This window comes from Geotrypetes seraphini, chromosome 4 (genome assembly GCF_902459505.1).
Source record: "Geotrypetes seraphini chromosome 4, aGeoSer1.1, whole genome shotgun sequence".
NCBI classification, from domain to species: domain Eukaryota; kingdom Metazoa; phylum Chordata; class Amphibia; order Gymnophiona; family Dermophiidae; genus Geotrypetes; species Geotrypetes seraphini.
The window spans coordinates 229,540,407-229,561,118 of record NC_047087.1 but is presented as its reverse complement, the minus strand read 5'-3'; the positions used below and the strand labels follow the sequence as shown (position 1 = coordinate 229,561,118).

General features: G+C 39.3%; 1 protein-coding gene across 14 annotated transcripts in view; it reads left to right on the top strand.

Annotated features, from left to right (window-relative positions):
* The window catches only part of KAT6B (lysine acetyltransferase 6B), a 490,670-nt gene that overhangs the window by 450,796 nt on the left and 19,162 nt on the right, over positions 1-20,712 (top strand). For 13 of the 14 annotated variants that reach the window (XM_033941371.1, XM_033941375.1, XM_033941383.1 and 10 more), the window contains one exon: positions 4,313-4,579. The exons of the other annotated variant lie outside the window; for it this stretch is intronic. In XM_033941371.1, the coding sequence (XP_033797262.1) occupies positions 4,313-4,579 (267 nt within the window). The remainder of the gene's footprint in view (positions 1-4,312; positions 4,580-20,712) is intronic. 14 annotated transcript variants of the gene reach the window in all.

The following is a 20,712-nucleotide window of genomic DNA, read 5'->3' as shown; positions in this document are numbered from 1 at the left end:
AAGGGTTAAGAGGTGCGTAAAATAAATAAATAAAATAGTGTATTAGGGTATTTAGTCGCAATAGTAAACCTAGTATTACATGTGTATTTACATAGGAAAATTGATTTGAGATAAACATGTGCATGTAACTCTGTAACATCACCATAGAGCTCCGTGTATTTCAGTATATAAGCCCATGTATTGTAACACCTCACAACTCCTTATGGTAACATTTCTACAACCTAATGTATCATAATACCTTTATAGAAGCTCATGTAGACTGCTCTGAATTGACTCCCCAATTGTTAGTAGTGGTATAGAAGCTCTGAATAAACATATACGAGAAGATCCACTATCGGTGTAGAACCTTTAAAGTGCATCACCTTTTTTTCTTCCTTGACTGTGTTTCTTCCACATTCTCTGCTGAGACCTCGAAGATGGAGAATGCCATCATATGTTTCCAACTGGAAATAATGTTTCCAGCAGTGTGTACTTTCCATCATTTCTCTGGCTTGTATTGCTGTAATACAACAATAATGCCTCGTAATGAGTCTACGATTCTTTTCTGTTGCACTATTGAACTCTGAGTTCCATTGCCAGCCCTTCTATCTTTTATTTTCACTGTTTCTCTCAACTACTTAATTTCTGTGCAACCATATTTTTTTCCTCTTTATAGTTGCATCGTTATTCTATTACGTCGTGACCACCTTCTTTTTGTAGCCCTGCCATGAAGTAAATCTAACTCACAAGCACATTACCTCTTTACATTCTGTTATCCTCAACCTGAACTCTTTGGTGTCACATCACCTTCAGTTGATATTTCTTGGCTCAGGGGTAAACTCTAATAATTTGGTTGCAAGCATCCAAACTCAGTTGCAGCTCACTTCTAATAGAACATTAGACACATGAATTCACATACAAAAGACTTTGCTTTACTGTCTATTTTTTTTTCTATTCTCATGTCTAAAACATAATGGGAGGAGACTGGAACTGCCTTCCGATCATTCTGCAGTTCACTTCCATTGATGCAAGTGTTTTTTCTTACTGTATTTCTCCACTATTCCAAACCAGATTCATGGTAGCTCTTCTTTCCACTATTCCTTCTTTTAATTAGGAAAAGGTCCTATATCTCTTACTTGATCCTCAAGTTTCTGAGCTCACTACTCTCCTCTTCTATTCAGTAGAAGATGAGGCTGGTTTCTGCATATAAATTTGCATATCCCTCTTTTTGTTTTCCTTCCCTAAGGGGATATTCCAAGATTTCAATTCACCATTTCTTTACTACACATCTTAGCTAGTTTCCCTTTTTTCTAGCATATCTCTTGGGAAGTGCTCCTTCTCCTTTGCTATCTTTGCAGTGGCTCTCTTCAGTTTTCAAGACATACTAGAGCGCTCTGACAGCTCTCAAGGGAGCACTTTTAACATGTGGCTTTGCCCCAGTCCACCACTATTTCTTTTCATTTACATTCTATAATCCATTGTAACGATTTTCTCTCTTTACTAGGGTGTTTTTTCTGTTTTTTCCCTATAAAACTATTCTATTCAATGGGAACCATGCATTCATTTTTGTTGGCAAAATTCCCTTTCATTACCCATCTGTGTCTCCTCAGATACTACTGGTTTCAATTGCTCTTTTTGGTCTGCTTGCCCATATATGTACACTTCCCAGTATCCATTTTTCTGTTTCTTCTTGAATCTTTATGGCTCCCTTGCTTATGCTTAGATTCTCCTGCCACTATGAGGTCATCTATAATTTTACTACCTCCATCCATAAAGTTAGTCCTGGGATCTTCTCTTTTTCCTCTTGTTGAGGATGGAGTTCCCCTTACTAATCTTTATTTTCCTTCCCTTGCTTCTGACTTTCCATATCATACAGTATATCTGATTTTCATGTGAGGCAACAAGCGCTTGTATCCTTAGAGGCCAACTCTCCCTCCATCCCCTTTTCTAAAGCTAGTGAGTCCCACATGTGAGAATATTCTGCCTGCTTGTCTAAGGATAAAGCACAGTTACTTACCGTAACAGATGTTATCCAGGAACAGCAGGCAGATATTCTCACAGTCTGCCCACTGCCCCTAGTTGGCTTCTTCACTTGTGCATAGAACTGATGACCTTGTGGAAAGCTGACAGGAATGACGGTCAGTCTAGAGAGGTATGTAGGCAGATTGATAGGCTTAAGAGCGATAAATCCCCGGGACCGGATGGCATCCATACGAGGGTTATCAAGGGACCATAGTTGAACTGCTTTAACTAATAGCCAATCTGTCGATCAAATCGGGAAAGATTCCAGAAGACTGGAAGGTGGCGAATGTTACGCCGATCTTCAAGAAAGGTTCGAAGGGAGATCCGGGAAACTACAGACCAGTGAGTCTGACCTCGGTACCGGGAAAGATGGTAGAGTTGCTGATAAAGGACCGCATCATTGATCACCTTGACGGACACGGGCTGATGAGGACCAGTCAGCACGGTTTTAGCAAAGCCAGATCGTGTTTGATGAACTTGCTGCACTTCTTTGAGGGAGTAAACAGACAGATAGACAAGGGAGACCAGGTCGACATTGTATATCTGGATTTTCAGAAGGCGTTTGATAAGATTCCGCATAAATAACTACTTTGGAAAATTGCAAGCCATGGGATCGAGAGTGAAATACTCACGTGGATTAAAAACTGACAGGAGCAAAGGAAACAGAAAGTGGGGGTATATGGACAATATTCGGACTGGAAGACCGTCACCAGTGGGGTGCTGCAGGGCTCGGTGCTTGGACCCATGCTCTTCAACATCTTTATAAACAATCTGGACATTGGTACGAGGAGTGAGGTGATTAAATTTGCGGACGATACGAAGTTATTCAGAGTAGTGAAGACACAGGATTGCAAAGATCTGCAACGTGACATAATCAGGCTCGAGGAATGGGCATCGACATGGCAGATGAGGTTCAACGTGGATAAGTGTAAAGTGATGCATGTGGGTAACAAAAATCTCATGCATGAATACGGGATGTCCGGGGCGGTACTTGGAAAGACCTCCCAGGAAAGAGACTTGGGAGTTATGTGAAGCTATCCGTGCAATGTGCGGCGGTGGTGAAAAGGGCGAACAGAATGCTGGAATGATAAGGAAGGGGATCACGAACAGATTGGAGAAGGTTATCATGCTGCTGTCCGGGCCATGGTGTGCCCTCACCTGGAGTACTGCGTCCAGCACTGGTCGTCGTACATGAAGAAGGACACAGTACTACTCGAAAGGGTCCAGAGAAGAGCGACTAAGATGGTTAAGGGACTGGAGGAGTGGCCGTACAGTGAAAGATTAGAGAAACTGGGCCTTTTCTTCCTCGAACAGAGGAGATTGAGAGGGGACATGATCGAAACATTCAAGGTACTGAAGGGAATAGACTTAGTAGATAAGGACAGGTTGATCACCCTCTCCAAGGTAGGGAGAACGAGAGGGCACTCTCTAAAATTGAAAGGGGATAGATTCCGTACAAACATACGGAAGTTCTTCTTCACCCAGAGAATGGTAGAAAACTGAAATGCTCTTCCGGAGTCTGTCATAGGAGAAAACACCCTCCAGGGATTCAAGACAAAGTTAGACAAGTTCCTGCTGAAATGGAATGTACTCAGGTTGGACTAGTCTCAGGGTGCTGGTCTTTCACAAGAGGGCTGCCGCGTGAGTGGACTGCTGGGCAAGATGGACCACTGGTCTGACCCATAAGCGGCAATTCTTATGTTCTTATGTGAGCCGGCATCGGGTGGAAAGACACTCGCGCATGCGCTGTGCGGGCAGTCTCAAAGCTTTGCTAAAGGCTTAAAGTGACAGTACACTTTACCACTGTCCATACTGGACTCCTTGGATGAGGTCACCCACATGTGAAAATATCTATCTGCTGTCCCTGGATAACACCTGTTACGGTAAGTAACTCTGCTTTCAGTTCATTAGGATGCCTTCTGACAAATGTAAAATAAATATGTAGTTCTGTTCACTAATGGTTAATGTTGAAACAGTGGAAAATTAGTACAAGACACCATATAATCAGATTATATTTGGTGCAGAACTCAAAGGCAGCAGTGTCAATTGATTCTTTCTGTTTATGTACTTGATTAAAGCGATTCATTTCATTGGGCATGGAATGAGTACTAAAGGGCTTAAATATACTGCTTATTAATAGTGCTGAATATCGGATGAAATATCCTTTTTTTGTTTCTCATAGTAATTGTTGTAGAGGACATTAACTTAATATTATGGATTTTTTAGTCAGAACTTATTGTGACTCATATAAATATAGGCTTCATTTAAATGCCACTTCAAGTGACCCATTATTTTAACTTCAAATCTGAAGGCTGAAAGTCTGATGGAACAGGCTAACTGCTGGGAAAATGAAGAACAGGAATTCATTTCAAAAGCGAACAGTAGGCAATCACCTGCAAAAGTACAATCTAAAAAGAAATATTTGCATTCCCTGGAGACGGTGCCTGTTGTTGGAGAGGAAGAGCAGTCTGCTGACCAAGATAAGGAAAGCAGTGATGAGGAGGAAAATGAGGATGAAGGTCATCACAGTTCGTGCCCCAGGCTGTCTAAACCCCAGTCATTAGTCCCAAAGAGAAAGGTATGACAGATTCATTTAAAATACATTTTACTTTTTTCATGTAAATATAAAACATGGTAGTTGATTGCATCTTTGTTAGGATTTATTTCTTTTATTTGTCTACATGCCTACTACAGCTTAGTTTAGTTGATCATTCCCAATCAGTAACATTTTTTATACCTTTGTTCTTTTTTATTGCATTCTTTTCCTAATATTTATTTATTTAAAAAAATTTATCAACGGCCTATATCTAGGTGGCATCACAATAATAACATGCACAGAATATAACAAACAAGACTTTTACAAACATCTTGGGTTACAGATGAATAATCACATCTTAAATAGATCTTCACAGTACAGTTCATCTTAAAACCAACATCCAACGTTTCAGCTTTATTGAAATGCTTCTAAAAATAATGTAGTTTTAAGAATTTTTTTTAAACTTCTGAATATCCGGTAACGCTCTAAGCGGTCCAGTTAATTTGTTCCACAGTGTTATCCCCATGATAGAAATGGCAGATATTATTTTCCTGGATGGTGATTCATAATGTAGAACCTAGTATTGTATATCTATAATTTGGGTTATTCTTCCTTATATAAGATATAAGGGATCTACCCAGGCTAGAAGTGGTATATAAAGGTGACAGTTTGAAGGAACTGAAACAAATCTTGGTGAATCTAGGCCTAATCAACAAGGTAAAGAGCAACAAATCACCTTGACTGGATGGAATTACCCCTTCTCCTTCCAGAATGCTGAAAGAACTCAAAAATGAATTTGCAGATCTACTAATAATAATTTGTAACCAATCATTAAAGTTGTCTGCAGAACCTAAAGATCGGAGGGTGGTCAACATAATGCCAATTTTTGAAAAGAGTTATGGGAGTTATCTGAGAAATACAAACAAGTGAGTCTGACGTCAGTGCTGGGTAAAATGGTGGAAACTATTATAAAGAACAAAATTACTGAACACATAGACTGAGTCAACATGGATTTAGCCAACAGAAGTCTTGCTTCACTAATCTGCTACATTTTTTTTGAGTGCATGAATAAACATGTGTTTAAAGGTAAGCTGGATAATATTGTATATAACCCTGGTCTCATTAACAATGTGTCTGGGCACCAGCTAATTCTTTGTCACGTACCTGGACCAGGATCTACAAAACAATCTGGGTTGTTTGGATTTTTTTCCAGCTGGGTGCATGCAGGGGCTGGACTTACTCCAGTTAGCGGAAAGACAGTTTTCCCCAGTATGCAGTCACTTCACACAGTCTTTTACTTAACTGAAAAGAAATCAAGTTGATAACTTGAACTTGAAAATCTGAATTGCAGGTATAAACTTTCAAACTATTTACAAGAGTCCTTCAAAGTATTTCTTCAGATATACTTCTAAATACAGTTACTTTAGTCAATCCCTCTCTATGTTCCCAGTCTCTATACAGCAAATCCTTTTATACTTGAGGTGAGCTGCTTTGGGTCCCACCCTTGTTCCTTAGCCTAAAGCCACTTCCTGCCCGCTAAGCTGAAACTCTCAGTCTGGACTTTACTATAAGCAATCTGGACTTTACTATAAGCAGAGTCACAATCATTCTCTTTTTACCAATAGAGATCAGTGTCCACACCGTCTTTTCTATCCCCTTCTGGCAGTAGTCTTGGAGTGAAAAGTCCCATTGATTCTTTTTCTGATGAGCCACTTCTGGTCTCATCCTCATCCCTCAGCCCAGGCCCACACCTTCCCTGCCAAGCTGAATTAAACATATCACAACATTGCACTCTGGCAATTCCACTTGGATCTTTACCCCCTCGGGCTATTGTCACTCACAGGAGTCTTCCTTAGTACTTGGGCTCTGGTGAGAGATCAGGATAACCAAAAGCCCAGTTCTCTTTCAGCACATACTTATTATTTCCTTTTTCACCCTGTCTCCTCCAGACCTCCATCTCTACCCACTTAAAGATTTTCTACACACACATATTTCTCAGTAACTCCCAAAAGAATCCCCTACCTCCAGCTCTGCAGCACAGGCATTCTTCTGTGGTGGGGAGTTCGCACGTGGATCTAGATTTTCAGAAAACTTTTGGGCATTCTCTCATGAAAGACTCTCAAGAAAATTTAAAGGCTATGGGATAGGAACCAATGTCTTGTGGTGGTTTGGGAACTTGTTAAAAGGATTAAAAGATGAAATAATAGTTTGTACTGAGAACTGTGCTTTTTTTTAAACATATTTATAAATGCTCTGAAAACAGGAATGATGAGTGAGGAAATCGAATTTGCAAATGAAACAAAATTATTCAGAGCTGTTAAATTGCATGCAGATTGAGAAATTTCAAGAGGACCTTGGGAGATTATCCTCTAAATGACAATTGACATTTAATGTGGACAAGGGCAAAGTGATATACATTGTGAAAAATAACCCATATTATACTACGTTACGCTAGGTTCATATTAGGGATCACCATCCTTTTAAAAAAATATAAGTATAATTATCCTAGGACAAGCAGGCAACATATTCTCACATGTGGGTGACATCATTCATGGAGCCTGATACGGACAGTGCATAAACTGTTCTGTCACTTTAAAAGTCTCGAGGACCCCCCATACCATGTATGCGCTGGTGCCCTTCCGCCCGACTTCAGTTCGCAGGTTTCTGTGCAGTGTTTCATAGTTTCTCTGCAAGCATCAAACATTTGCAGATTTTTTTGCCTTCCCGTCCTATTTTTTCTTCATAATTGTTTATTTTATTTTTCTTTTACTGTGGTTGAAAATTTTTCATCACTTTTCGTTTTGAGGCCTTCTCAGGCCATGAGCATTTCTTTTTCAGCTTATCTACACAGCCTCCCTGGACCATTGAGTCCTTTGATCTCATGCAGGCTGTGTTCCCCTTAATATCAAAACCTTCTAGTGCCTTTAAGGGTACACTCGGTGTAACTGGACTATCTGTCACTGATCCACACAACTGGTGTGTTCAATGCCTTGGTCTTCAACACTATCCTGATTCTTGCAAACTCTTCTAAATTAAAAAAAAACAGTTGCTTAAGGCTCGACAACTCCAGTTTGAAAAGCTGTTTGGATCTGCATTGGGAGCATCCACCATGTCTGCCAAGTCTGGCACCGGTACCAACAACGTCCACTTCTCGGTCCATCTCTTTAGCGATGGTGCTGCCATTAGGAGATGTCTATAAGAAAACTAAGAAGCACAAACTTTCTTCCAAGCATACATTGGCAGCATCCCATGTGTCCATACCATCTATACATTCTAAGTGTAGACGCATAGAGACTAGATCACCATTCCTACAGTTGGTGTCTCCCTTGAGGCGTGCCTTGACATTGAGGTCACCAACACCTCGACACTGGTTGCCGATTTCACATTGGAACACATATAAAATAATCTTGCTCTGTTTTAAAACACAACAGTCAAACTTACCGGCATTTCTTGGTAAACTCCTAATTCCTTATGATCTGTAGATCAAAATTTGCTGGTAATCCCCTCCTTAAAAATAATCAATACTCGAAGAAACAAAATTTTTACAACTTATGCTCCGCAGCTTTGGAATAAGTTACCTTCCCATCTCAGAGAAGAACAAAATATTGATCGGTTTAAGAGCCCACTAAAATCCTTCTTATATAGAGATGCTTTTTAAACATAAAATCAAATAAATGATGTTTATCTCCATAGAAACTCGAACCTCAGGAGGCTTCAGACATCTTCCCTGTTGGCCCTTATTTGTTTTTTTTCCCCTATAATTATTGTATTTCAACCCCTGTCCCTATTGTATCATGTTGATCTTGTTTTGTACTAGCATATGTCCGTAATTTGTAATATTGTATCCCCATTTTTAAATTGTACATCGCTTAGAAGTATTATAAGCAATATAATCAAATTTTAAATAAACCTGAAACCTGACACTCAGCCCGTGATACCGCTCACTAAATTGGTACCAGCGCCATCCATACAAGACCAGATTAGGGATCTGGTTTAAAGAGAATTGGCTGTGATGGTACAGAAGTATACAAACCTAAGGATTAGATTAGATTAGAAGTACCTGTTTCCATGCACCCAGTATCAGCTCAGTCTGAGCAGCATTCTCAGGTAACATCCAGAACCCGGTCTCGGACTCTACATCAACATTGTTCAGTGTCAAGAAGATTGTCTAGGGAACACAGCTCTTCTTCACAGTCCCAACATTCCAACAACTCAATACTGACAGTCTTCAAGGAGAACATTTCTCAACATTCTCAACTGAATTTTCTGTTCCTTAAATATAATCTGTTAATACAAATATTCATCTGCAAAGGCACAGTTTAGAAGTTCTTTCCATTTCAAACTGGATATTGCCATTCTGGAATTGGATAGTGGTTCTTCTTCCTTTCATATATTGTATGTTTTGCAGTATACTACAACTTTTTATTAGACTGGCTGAATGACTCACTTTAAAAAGGAATATTCCCCAAACATCTAGGAAAAATCATTCTAACACCCATTCCAAAAGATCAAAATGGAGAAATGAACAATGTCAAGAATTACAGACCAGTAGCTTCAATCCCACTTCATGCCAAGCTATTAGAAAGCATGGTAACAAATCAAATCACAAAGTGCCTGGAACACCATAAACTATTAGATACAACACAGTTGGGTTTCTGAAAACACTATAGCACTGAAATCCTACTCGGTACCCTGACATCCGAGATTAGAACAAGCTTGAGCACCGGTCAACAAATCCTTGCACTACAATTTGACTTAACTAGTGCATTTGATGTGATAGACCAGTGGTGGTGAACCTATGGCACACATGCCAGAGGAGGCACTCAGAGCCGTTTCTGTGGGCACATGTGCCGTTGCCCCAGCACAGAGTTCACAAGAATTTGTTACTAGAAAGCCAGAGGGACGTGGGGCCGGACTGCTCCCCTTCCCCTCTGCACGTATGCCTGAGGATATTTCTCACATCACCCGACCCTCTGCCCAGCAGCCCAATGGGAGTGCTTCCTCCCTTCCCTGTCTTGGGTAAGGCGGGCAGCTCACATACGGCGTGATTGTGCGGTGCGCCGGTAGCCTGTTGAGTCTGTAGTGAAGGTGATTCCCGTGGTGGGATTGGAGGGTTCGGCCTAGCTCATAGCATGGCATAGCAGAGGGGAGCAGATTGTTGATTCAGGGAGTATCCATTTCTTTAGTGTTAACTAATACTGTTCTCTATTTTTGGTATAAAGATAGATTTGTATTGGGTGCTTCATTTATTTTTAATTTTGTGTATTTGTAGACTCCAAGTCTTGAACACCCATAAGTGAATACAGCAAAAAAAAGCAAGAACAGATAGTGGAAGATCATTCCAAGAGGCCTGGACAGAGTCAGATTGAGCGAAAAGGGAAAGCGTTGTGTATTCTGTTTAATGAAAGTGTTGTGTGTCGCACATCAAGTGTTAGATGGCACTTTGACAACAACCACAAATGTGTTGCCAAACTTAGTGACACTGAAAGAAAAGAGTTTCTTGAAGGGAAATTGAGGAAATATCATTCCCAGTATCTTAGTTTTTGGAACTATCTTTCTAGAACAAATCATCTGACAGCTGCCAGTTTTCAAATTTCACTGTGCATAGCAAAACATGGTAAGCCCCTCTCTGATGGGGATATTACCAAAATGGCCATGCTGTCTGGGAGTAATTCCCTTTTTCAAGATTTCCCAAACAAGGATAAAATTATTCAGTGCATCTCTGAGATGCCACTTAGCAGAAATACTGTTAAAGATCAAGTCCAGCGCATGGCAAGTGATGTTAGTCTGCAGCTCACCACTGACTTACAAAAGGCAGCCTGTTATTCCATGTGCTTGGATGAAAGCACAGATATAAATAATCATGCAAGGCTAACAGTAATTTTGTGTTGTGCTATTGGTGACATCATGAAAGAAGTGCTGGTAAAACTGGTTTCTTTGTCTAAAAGAACATAAGGGATAGATATCTACAATGCTGTGATGGAGGCTTTTTTGTCACAAGACATAAGACCAGAAAAAGTGGTTTCAATTACTAGTGATGGGGCACCTTCTATGGTGGAGGCAACAGCTGATTTCATACACTTCTTTGTTAAAGAAACAAAACATCAAGTCATTCAGTTCCATTGTATTATACATCAAGAAGCTCTTTGTGCCAGGGAAAGCAGCAATAAATTTGACAATGTCCTCAAAGATGTCACAAAAATTGTGAATTAAATCATGGCTCGTGCTCTGAATTTTCGACAGTTTCAAACACTTCTTGAGGAGGTTCAGACACAGTATAATTGTTTTCTTATGTACAATAATGTCTGGTGGCTGAGCAGAGGACGAGTCCTGGAGAGACATAGCCTGCTTGGATGAAATTAGGCTGTTTATGAAAGAAAAAGGGCAGGAATATCCACACCTTACTGATATGGCCGGACTTACCAACTTCATGTTTTTTACAGATTTTACACTACACTTCAGTGTACTGAACAAATAACTACAAAGTGTAAGGAAAACAGAAAGGATGTTTTGTGATATCAAAACATTTGAGAGAAAACTGCAGGTTTTTGAAAAGCGACATAACATAACATAATAACAGATTTCTATACCCTTAGTTCAATGCGGTTTATAAAAGATTATGCTATGAGTGAATACAGAGATAATGCAATATGCAAGAATTAGCTAGCTACAAATTTAGAAAAAAGAAAAGTTTTCAAAAGTTTTCTGTAATGTTTATAAGATATTGATCTGGTCAGTATGGGCGGAATTCTTTATCAAATTGAACTGCTTGATAGGAAAGACAGTGCCCATGATATTTCTTATTTTTACAGCCCTTAACAAAAGGGAACATAAATAGGGCATGGGATTGTCTACTGTTCCCGTGAATCATAGTAACAAATCTATCAACAAGGTAAAGCGGAGCAGCACCAAAAGCGACTTTATAGTATAAACATCCCAACTTAAAGATCACCCGGGCCTCAACTGGGAGCCATTGTAGCTCACGGTAATACGGGGTTACATGATCATACTTCCTCAGGCGTAAATCATTATAACTGCTGTATTTTGGACCAAGGTCAGCCTAGCCAAGTTTTTCTTTGTACTTTGTACTTATTAATTTATCTGATAAGCGGTAGCATCAAAGATGCTCTACCCACAATTACAATCTATCCACTACCCTGATCTATCAATCATGCACATTCTATAGGCATTTCGGGACAGGTATTAACTTGGCTCACAGGCTTCCTAAAAAACCGCACCTACCAAGTCTATAATGAGGGAACCTACTCCCATACCTGGTCCAACCCTGTGGAGTTCCACAAGGCTCCCCCCTATCAACTTCCCTATTCAATATCTACATGGCATCACTGGGACACATGTTATCTGACCGAAAGTTGAAATCCTACATTTATGCAGATGACATTACAATTGTCATCCCCATCTCCTCATTGTCACAAGAAACAGAACAGCACATCTCATCAGTACTCACCATGGTCGAACACTGGACCACTCGGTTCAAACTAAAACTAAATCCAGAAAAGACTAAACTCTTCCTTGCAAGTCCCAACCACAAATTAACGACCACCACCCTACAACTCAACGGTCTAACACCCTATCAATCCCATCATCAAAATCCTTGGAGTCATCCTAGACCATAGCCTGACCTTTGAAGACCACACTAATGCCCAGGTCAAAAAATGCTTTTACACCCTCTGGAAACTCCGTACCATCAAACATTACTTCGACTTCCCCTCCTTCAGACTGCTGGTCCAATCCCTAATCTTAAGCACCCTGGATTACTGTAATATCATATATTTGGGCTCCTACAAGAAAACCATCAAACGTCTGAGACTCATTCAAAACACCACCGTCCGCCTAATCTATGGCCTCAAAAAGTCAGACCATATCAGCCCTTACTACAGAAAACTTTACTGGTTGCCAATAGAAGCGAGAGTCATCTTCAAATTCGCCTGCCTTTGCTTCAAAACCTTAACTGGCTTGGCCCCGATATATCTGTCTCACCACTTTGCGATCCCAGGCACCAATCGCATGCGCAATGCCTATCTGTTTACCTACCCATCCCCAAAGTGATGCACCTACAAAAGATTCCTTAATAGAACTCTGTCATTCCAAGCTGGCAGACCACCTTCATCTCATCTGCCCCATCTTACTCATCCTTCAGGAAATCACTCTTACCTCTATGATAAATTTCTCTAACTACTCCCCTCCAATTAACCAAACTCTACCACCTCTCCTCTCCCCCCCCTATCTCTCCTTTCCTCCCCTTCAATCCAATACTCCCATCCTCCTTACTTATCCCTCCCCTCTCGGCACCCTCCCGTAATTGATACTGGTTGCATTTTCTTGTCATTTACCACTCTGTATCCTCGCTACATATGTACAACTATCTTTGCATAGTAAACCGCTTCAACCGCATTATTCAGTCTCTTGCATTGAATCTTGCTCTAAGTCTCTCGCACTGTATTTTCACTGTATAAATATCTTTGCTGTATATATACAGTCTCTTGCATTGTAAATTTGCATTGTATATTTGCTGTATAAACACCTGCATTGTAAACTGCTCTCAACTGCATAGTACATTCCCTTACATTGTATCTTCGCGGTATATGTATAGTCTCTTGCATTGTAAACCGCTCTGAACTGTTTGTGGTACTGTGGTATACAAAAATAAAGTTGTTATTATTTTTATCTCAAATAAAAGAAGACATCAACGAACCCTTAAAAAAAGAATAAGGGAAGTAAAACCCATCAAAACCACTACCTCTACCAAACTTATCACATCTGCATCTATTCCCTGTGCATATCTTAATACTAGATCTGTCAGGAATAAGGCTTTCCTATTTAAAGATTGGATCATCAGCAATTAAATAGCCTGCTTCTTTCTAACCGAATAATGGCTATTGTCTGCAGATGATCCAATAATAATTGATCTCCTACCAGATAACTTTAAAATCCTTACGCTAAACCGCGAGGGAAAAAAAGGAGGATTAGCAATTATTCTTAAAAAAGGATTTGAGTTCGAACTATTGGATTCCAAAGTGATCAACCAACTAGAAATTTTAGCCTGTAAAATCAGTAACAATCAACTAGAAGAATCCCTATCTTGCATATTATTTTATGTCCCACCAAAAAGCTGGCCAAAAGCCAAAGAGGACTTCTGTGAATTTGTCCTACATAATTCAATAGGCCCTTCCTACAATATCATCGCAGGAGACATAAACATACACCTAGATGAAGAGGACAATACAGACACGAAAGAGTTTAAAAACTTTCTATCCCTACTTAACTACAACCTCCCTGTACCCACACAAACACATTTAGATGTGGTAGCCATGTCCACAAAGGAAATCCTAAACTCTGTCATCTCTCTACCTGAAGGCACCTGGTGTCACGACATCTGATCTGACCATTTTAAACATAGTAACATAGTAACATACATAGTAACATAGTAACATAACATAGTAACATAGTAGATGACGGCAGATAAAGACACGAATGGTCCATCCAGTCTGCCCAATCTGATTCAATTTAAATTATTATTTTTATTTTTTTTTTTTCTTCTTAGCTATTTCTGGGCGAGAATCCAAAGCTTTACCCGGTACTGTGCTTGGGTTCCAACTGCCGAAATCTCTGTTAAGACTTACTCCAGCCCATCTACACCCTCCCAGCCATTGAAGCCCTCCCCTGCCCATCCTCCTCCAAACGGCCATGCACAGACACAGACCGTACAAGTCTGCCCAGTAACTGGCCTAGTTCAATCTTTAATATTATTTTCTGATTCTAAATCTTCTGTGTTCATCCCACGCTTCTTTGAACTCAGTCACAGTTTTACTCTCCACCACCTCTCTCGGGAGCGCATTCCAGGCATCCACCACCCTCTCCGTAAAGTAGAATTTCCTAACATTGCCCCTGAATCTACCACCCCTCAACCTCAAATTATGTCCTCTGGTTTTACCATTTTCCTTTCTCTGGAAAAGATTTTGTTCTACGTTAATACCCTTTAAGTATTTGAACGTCTGAATCATATCTCCCCTGTCTCTCCTTTCCTCTAGGGTATACATATTCAGGGCTTCCAGTCTCTCCTCATACGTCTTATGGCACAAGCCTCCTATCATTTTCGTCGCCCTCCTCTGGACCGCCTCAAGTCTTCTTACGTCTTTCGCCAGATACGGTCTCCAAAACTGAACACAATACTCCAAGTGGGGCCTCACCAATGACCTGTACAGGGGCATCAACACCTTCTTCCTTCTACTGACTACGCCTCTCTTTATACAGCCCAGAATCCTTCTGGCAGCAGCCACTGCCTTGTCACACTGTTTTTTCGCCTTTAGATCTTCGGACACTTTACTTACTATTTCAAGTTAATCTGGTCTCATCGAAAATCTAAAACACGTCCAATGATAAAAAGAGAACATCACACAAGAGGTTATATTAATCCAGAAGAATACTGGTCACAATATGAACTGCAAGCGGAGATAGATGAAGGAGTCGATTTCTGGGATCACTGGACGACAACCAGCACATCCATTTTAGATAAAATTGCCCCTAAACATAATAGCAAAAGCAGTGCAAATAAATATAACAAATCGTTTGACACCGAGCTAGACGACTGGAAAGAATTTGGAACAAAACAGGAGAATTGGCAGACCGTAACAAATGGAGAGCCAACATAAAAAGCTACAAACGACTGATAAAAGATAAACGTAAAGCATTCTACTCCACCAAAATCAACTTATCTTGCAATGGTTCACAAGGAATCAATACAAAAGAGCTGTTCAATTTGACCACAAATTTATTTGACACCACTCACTACACTCTACCCGTACACAACATTAAGTCACGCTCTGCAAATGATTTAGCACTACATTTCGATTCAAAAATTAAAAACCTAAGAAACAACTGTTCAACAAATGACCCCAACGATCATCAAATAGCTAACATACAAGGAAATGAAATACCAGCAGATATGATCTGGAGTTCCTTTCTAAACTTAGAATGGAATGATTATACCAAACTATATAACAAATACTCTAAATCATATTGCGTTCTGGACTCATGTCCCCCGGAAATTATGAAAGCGGCGCCATTAGCATTTAAACTATCATTGCTACACTACTTAGCCCATAACCTAAAAAACGGGAAGTTCCTCACTAACAACGGTCACATAATAATAACCCCAATCCTAAAAAATAGTAAAGAATCATCAGCTCTAGTAACCAACTACAGACCAGTAGCATCCATTCCATTTTTTGTAAAAATCATGGAGGGATTGGTACACACCCAATTGATGGAATATCTCAATCAGTTCTCTCTCCTACATGAAACTCAATCCGGGTTCAGACCTTTATTCAGTACGGAGACAGTAATTGTGGCTATCCTAGATAATCTGCGTCTATTGTTTAGCAAGCGCCTCAACGCCCTGATCATGCAATTTGATATGAGCTTTGCCTTTGATCTAGTAGACCATGGGAAAATGCTACCATGCCTACACGCTATTGGTATCAGGGATGAGGTGTTGAACTGGTTTTGTGGCTTCCTTATCAAGTACATTTCAATTATGATCTCTCTGATACCTGGAGAAATCCATCCGGTGTGCCACAAGGGTCACTGCTATCCCCACTGCTTTTCAATGTCTACATGTCCTCACTGGGGATTAAATTATTCAGTTACGCAGACGACTTTACAATTATCATCCCATTTGCTAACTCTATCTCGGAAACTATTCCCAAAGCATCAAAAGCTATAAATTTGAAGGAGCAATGGATGACTAACTTTAAGCTCAAACTTAATTCAGAAAAAATGAAATTTTTCGTTGCTTCACCACTCCCGCTTGACACCAAAACACCACTACGCATCAATAAACTTAGTTACCTATTCAGTCTACCATGAAGATACTGGGTATAACTCTGGATCAATGCCTAACCATGAAAGACCAGGTGGACTCCTTAATCAGAAAGGGTTTATTCATTCTCTGGAAACTTAGATCCATCAAATTATATTTTGATATGCCAGCATTCAGAATCCTAGTACAATCCCTCGTACTAAGTCATCTTGATTACTGTAACATCGCCTATTTAGGAATTTCTCAATAGAACATAAGAACATAAGCAATGCCTCTGCCGGGTCAGACCTGAGGTCCATCGTGCCCAGCAGTCCGCTCACGCGGCGGCCCAATAGGTCCAGGACCTGTGCAGTAATCCTCTATCTATACCCCTCTATTCCCTTTTCCAACAGGAAATTGTCCAATCCTTTCTTAAACCCCAGTACCGTACTCTGCCCTATTACGTCCTCTGGAAGCGCATTCCAGGTGTCCACCACCCGCTGAGTAAAGAAAAACTTCCTAGCATTTGTTTTGAATCTATCCCCTTACAATTTTTCCGAATGCCCTCTTGTTCTTTTATGTTTTGAAAATTTGAAGAATCTATCTCTCTCTACTTTCTCTATGCCCTTCATGATCTTGTAGGTTTCTATGATTTTGTAGGAATATGCAACGTTTACAATTAATGCAAAATGCAGCGGTCAGTCTAATCTTCGGACTACAGAAATTTGATCACATGACACCTTACTACCGGCAGTTGCATTGGCTGCCGATGGAGGCACGCGTAAAGTTTAAGTTCGCATGCCTCTGCTTTAAAGTACTATACAGACTAGCCCCTAAATACATAACTGACCTTTTCTCCTTCTCAGCCAACACACAAGAGAAGCTCACACTCGAACTTTGTTTCCCCCCCCCCCAGTTAGAGGATGTAAACTGAAAAAACACCATGAACACCATCTCTCATATCAGGCAGCATTATGGGGTAAAGATCTAGAACAATTGCTATCGCCTACTACTTATGAGGAATTCAGGAAACGCCTAAAAACATATCTGTTCCTGAAATATCTAGACAGCTAACTCGTACATCTCTTTCTCCTCAATACGGTTCTCCTGACCTATTAACCACTTTCCTTCACCTCTTAAGTTCATTCAATTTGTAACATCTTTTAATCTTTTGTAAACCGCATAGAACTTCACGGTACTGCGGTATATAAACTGTTATTATTATTATTATTATTATATATAATATTACAGTAGTCTAGAATACTAAGTAATAGCGTTTGAACTAAAAGTGTAAAGGCAGTAGCTCCAAAATAAACTCTGATAGTGCGGAGTTTCCATAGAGTATAATAACTCTTCTGGACGGACCACAGTATCTATTTGATTTTTCATAGTTAGACTCTGATCAAAAACCACTCCCAAGATTTTAATTGTAGGGCTTATTGGAAATGATACTGAGTTGATCTTAATTGTTGATAGTGGAATTATCTTTTTTGATGATACAAAGAAAAATTTAGTCTTTTCCTGATTTAATTTTAACTTAAATTCTTGCATCCAAGATTCCATTGTGTTTAACACTGACTCGATAACTTGGATGCTGTTGGATAGCGTATTACAACAGGGAATGATTATTGTAATATTGTCAGCGTAGCTAAACAGCTTTAGGTCCAATTTACTCATCCAGTAACCCAATGAAAGAAGATATACATTAAAGAGTGTAGGAGAGAGTGGGGAGGCCTGTGGGACACCACGGGTTTTTCCAAGCTAATGACAGTAGATCCTTAAATTTAACCTGGTAAATTCTTGATTCCAGGAATCCTTTAAACCATGAAAAGACTTTACCCTAGATTCATAAAGAATCCAGAAATTCAAGCAATTTATAATGATCGACTAAATTGAACACACTACTCAAATCAAACTTAAGCACCAGTACACTGCTACCTTTACTCAGAAGATTATTTAAGTGGTCCAGAAGTGAAGCTATTACCGTCTCTGTGCTATATTGGGATCTGAAACCTGATTGAGAATCATGTAACAGGGAGTGGGATTCCAAATATTTTGTTAATTGAATTTGTAGCAACCCATCCATGATCTTTATAAAGAAGGGAATGGACACTATCGACCTATAGTTAGAGGGCAGCTGAAATATTCTTAAAATCTAAAAATGCATTTAGAAAATTCTGCAACATTTGCAGACAATCCTACAAGCCATCAGGAAATTTACAAGGAATTTTCTAGCATTATAGCAGTTGCAAAAGTGAATTTTAGTAACAAATTTTTACAGTTGCACTGGTTAGATTTAGGAAATCTAGAAATGGAGCTATTGGAACTTCAAGAAACCTCTATCTGGAAAAATAAATTATATGACCTGCGTGAAACACTTGAAGATAGAAGGAATGACAAAGGACAGCACTGTTAGTTCTGAAAATGAAATCCTTAAAGTGTGGAATTGTCTGCCAAATAATTTTAAGTCAATGAAAGCACTTGAGATTGTTTTCCTTACTTTGTTTGGATCATCTTATGCTTGTGAGCAGCTGTTTTCAGCTTTGAATTATGTCAAATTTAACGCCAGAAACAGACTAATAGATGACCTGAGTGTTTTATGTGTTGCTCTCAAACTTACAAAGTATGAGCCAAGGTTAGACAAATTATCAGCATGCATGCAACAGCAAAAACCACATTAATTGTTCAAAAAAATGCCAAATTCAAACTTTTACCTCAGTATTCAGGTTAAATTGCCGTGTTGGTACTTTGCGATAAATAAGTAGGGTTTGGGTTACAATTTGGACACTCGCTCTAAAAAGTTCGCCATCACTGATAGACCATCAACTCCTATTACTGATCCTAAACTTTCTAGAGATAAAAAGGTAAAATGCACACTTAGCTAGAAGGATTTCTAACAAACAGAAAATACAGCGTAAAAATGAATGGAGAAAGATTGGAAGAATGTACCCAAAGGCTGACTACTCTCCCCAGCACTTTTCAATGTACTAATGTCAACACTAGACACTTTTTAGACAAAAACAACCTCACTTCTCCTTTGCAGGTAATATCACCTGCAAAGGAGAAGTGAGGTTGTTTTTGTCTAAAAAGTGTCTAGTGTTGACATTAGTACATTGAAAAGTGCTGGGGAGAGTAGTCAGCCTTTGGGTACATTCTTCCAATCTTTCTCCATTCATTTTTACGCTGTATTTTCTGTTTGTTAGAAATCCTTCTAGCTAAGTGTGCATTTTACCTTTTTATCTCTAGAAAGTTTAGGATCAGTAATAGGAGTTGATGGTCTATCAGTGATGGCGAACTTTTTAGAGACCGAGTGTCCAAATTGTAACCCAAACCCTACTTATTTATCGCAAAGTACCAACACGGCAATTTAACCTGAATACTGAGGTAAAAGTTTGAATTTGGCATTTTTTTGAACAATTAATGTGGTTTTTGCTGTTGCATTACAATATGCATATTACATATTACAATATGCATTCCTTTCTACAAGAAAGAAAATACAATTAACAAATCAGTAGAAGTAGTCACTCGTCTAGTTGCCAACTGGGCTGAGAACATGAAACTGAAACTAAAGAAAGAAAAACTTTTTTTTTTTTTTTTTTTTTTTACTGAGAAGCCCACCCAGAATCACCAATGACAACACTCAAATAATACTACATAACACCCCATTGAAACTAGAATCAGAATTGAGAATCCTAGGGATTATATTCAACAACAACCTATCCTGGATGGCACAAACACAAACATTAATCAAGAAAATATTCATAACATTGAGAAAACTGAAACAAATTCGGCATTGTTTTGACAAACAAAACTTTCAGATCTTGGTTCAGACACTGGTACTGTCTCAACTAGATTATTGAAATGTCCTTTATATAGGATGCAAAAAAATATACTAAAAAAACATACAAACCATTTAAAATGAAGCAGCTCGACTTATTTTCTCAGGAACTAAATATAACAAAGTGACACCCCTATACCGTGAACTTCACTAGCTCCACTTCGAAGCAAGGTATATTTTTAAACTATGTACACTGATCTTTTTAATCTTCTTAATGTTGAATTAATCTTTTTAATGTTCTTTAATTCTTTTAATGTTGAATTTAATAGAAATACCACCTAATAACAAATACAACCTGATCAGCAATCATATAAGAATAAGATTCCCAAATCCTTGAGAAATCAAATACATACAAAAGTATTCACTCTACAGCCTTTCCATACCTGGCAGCAAAATGGTGGAATCCTTTACCAGCACAATTAAGGAACACTTCCTCCTACCAAAACCTATTTATTTGGAAAATATCTTACTTCCCTCACAAACAGACTATGGCCATCAGAAACCAAACAAGTTACA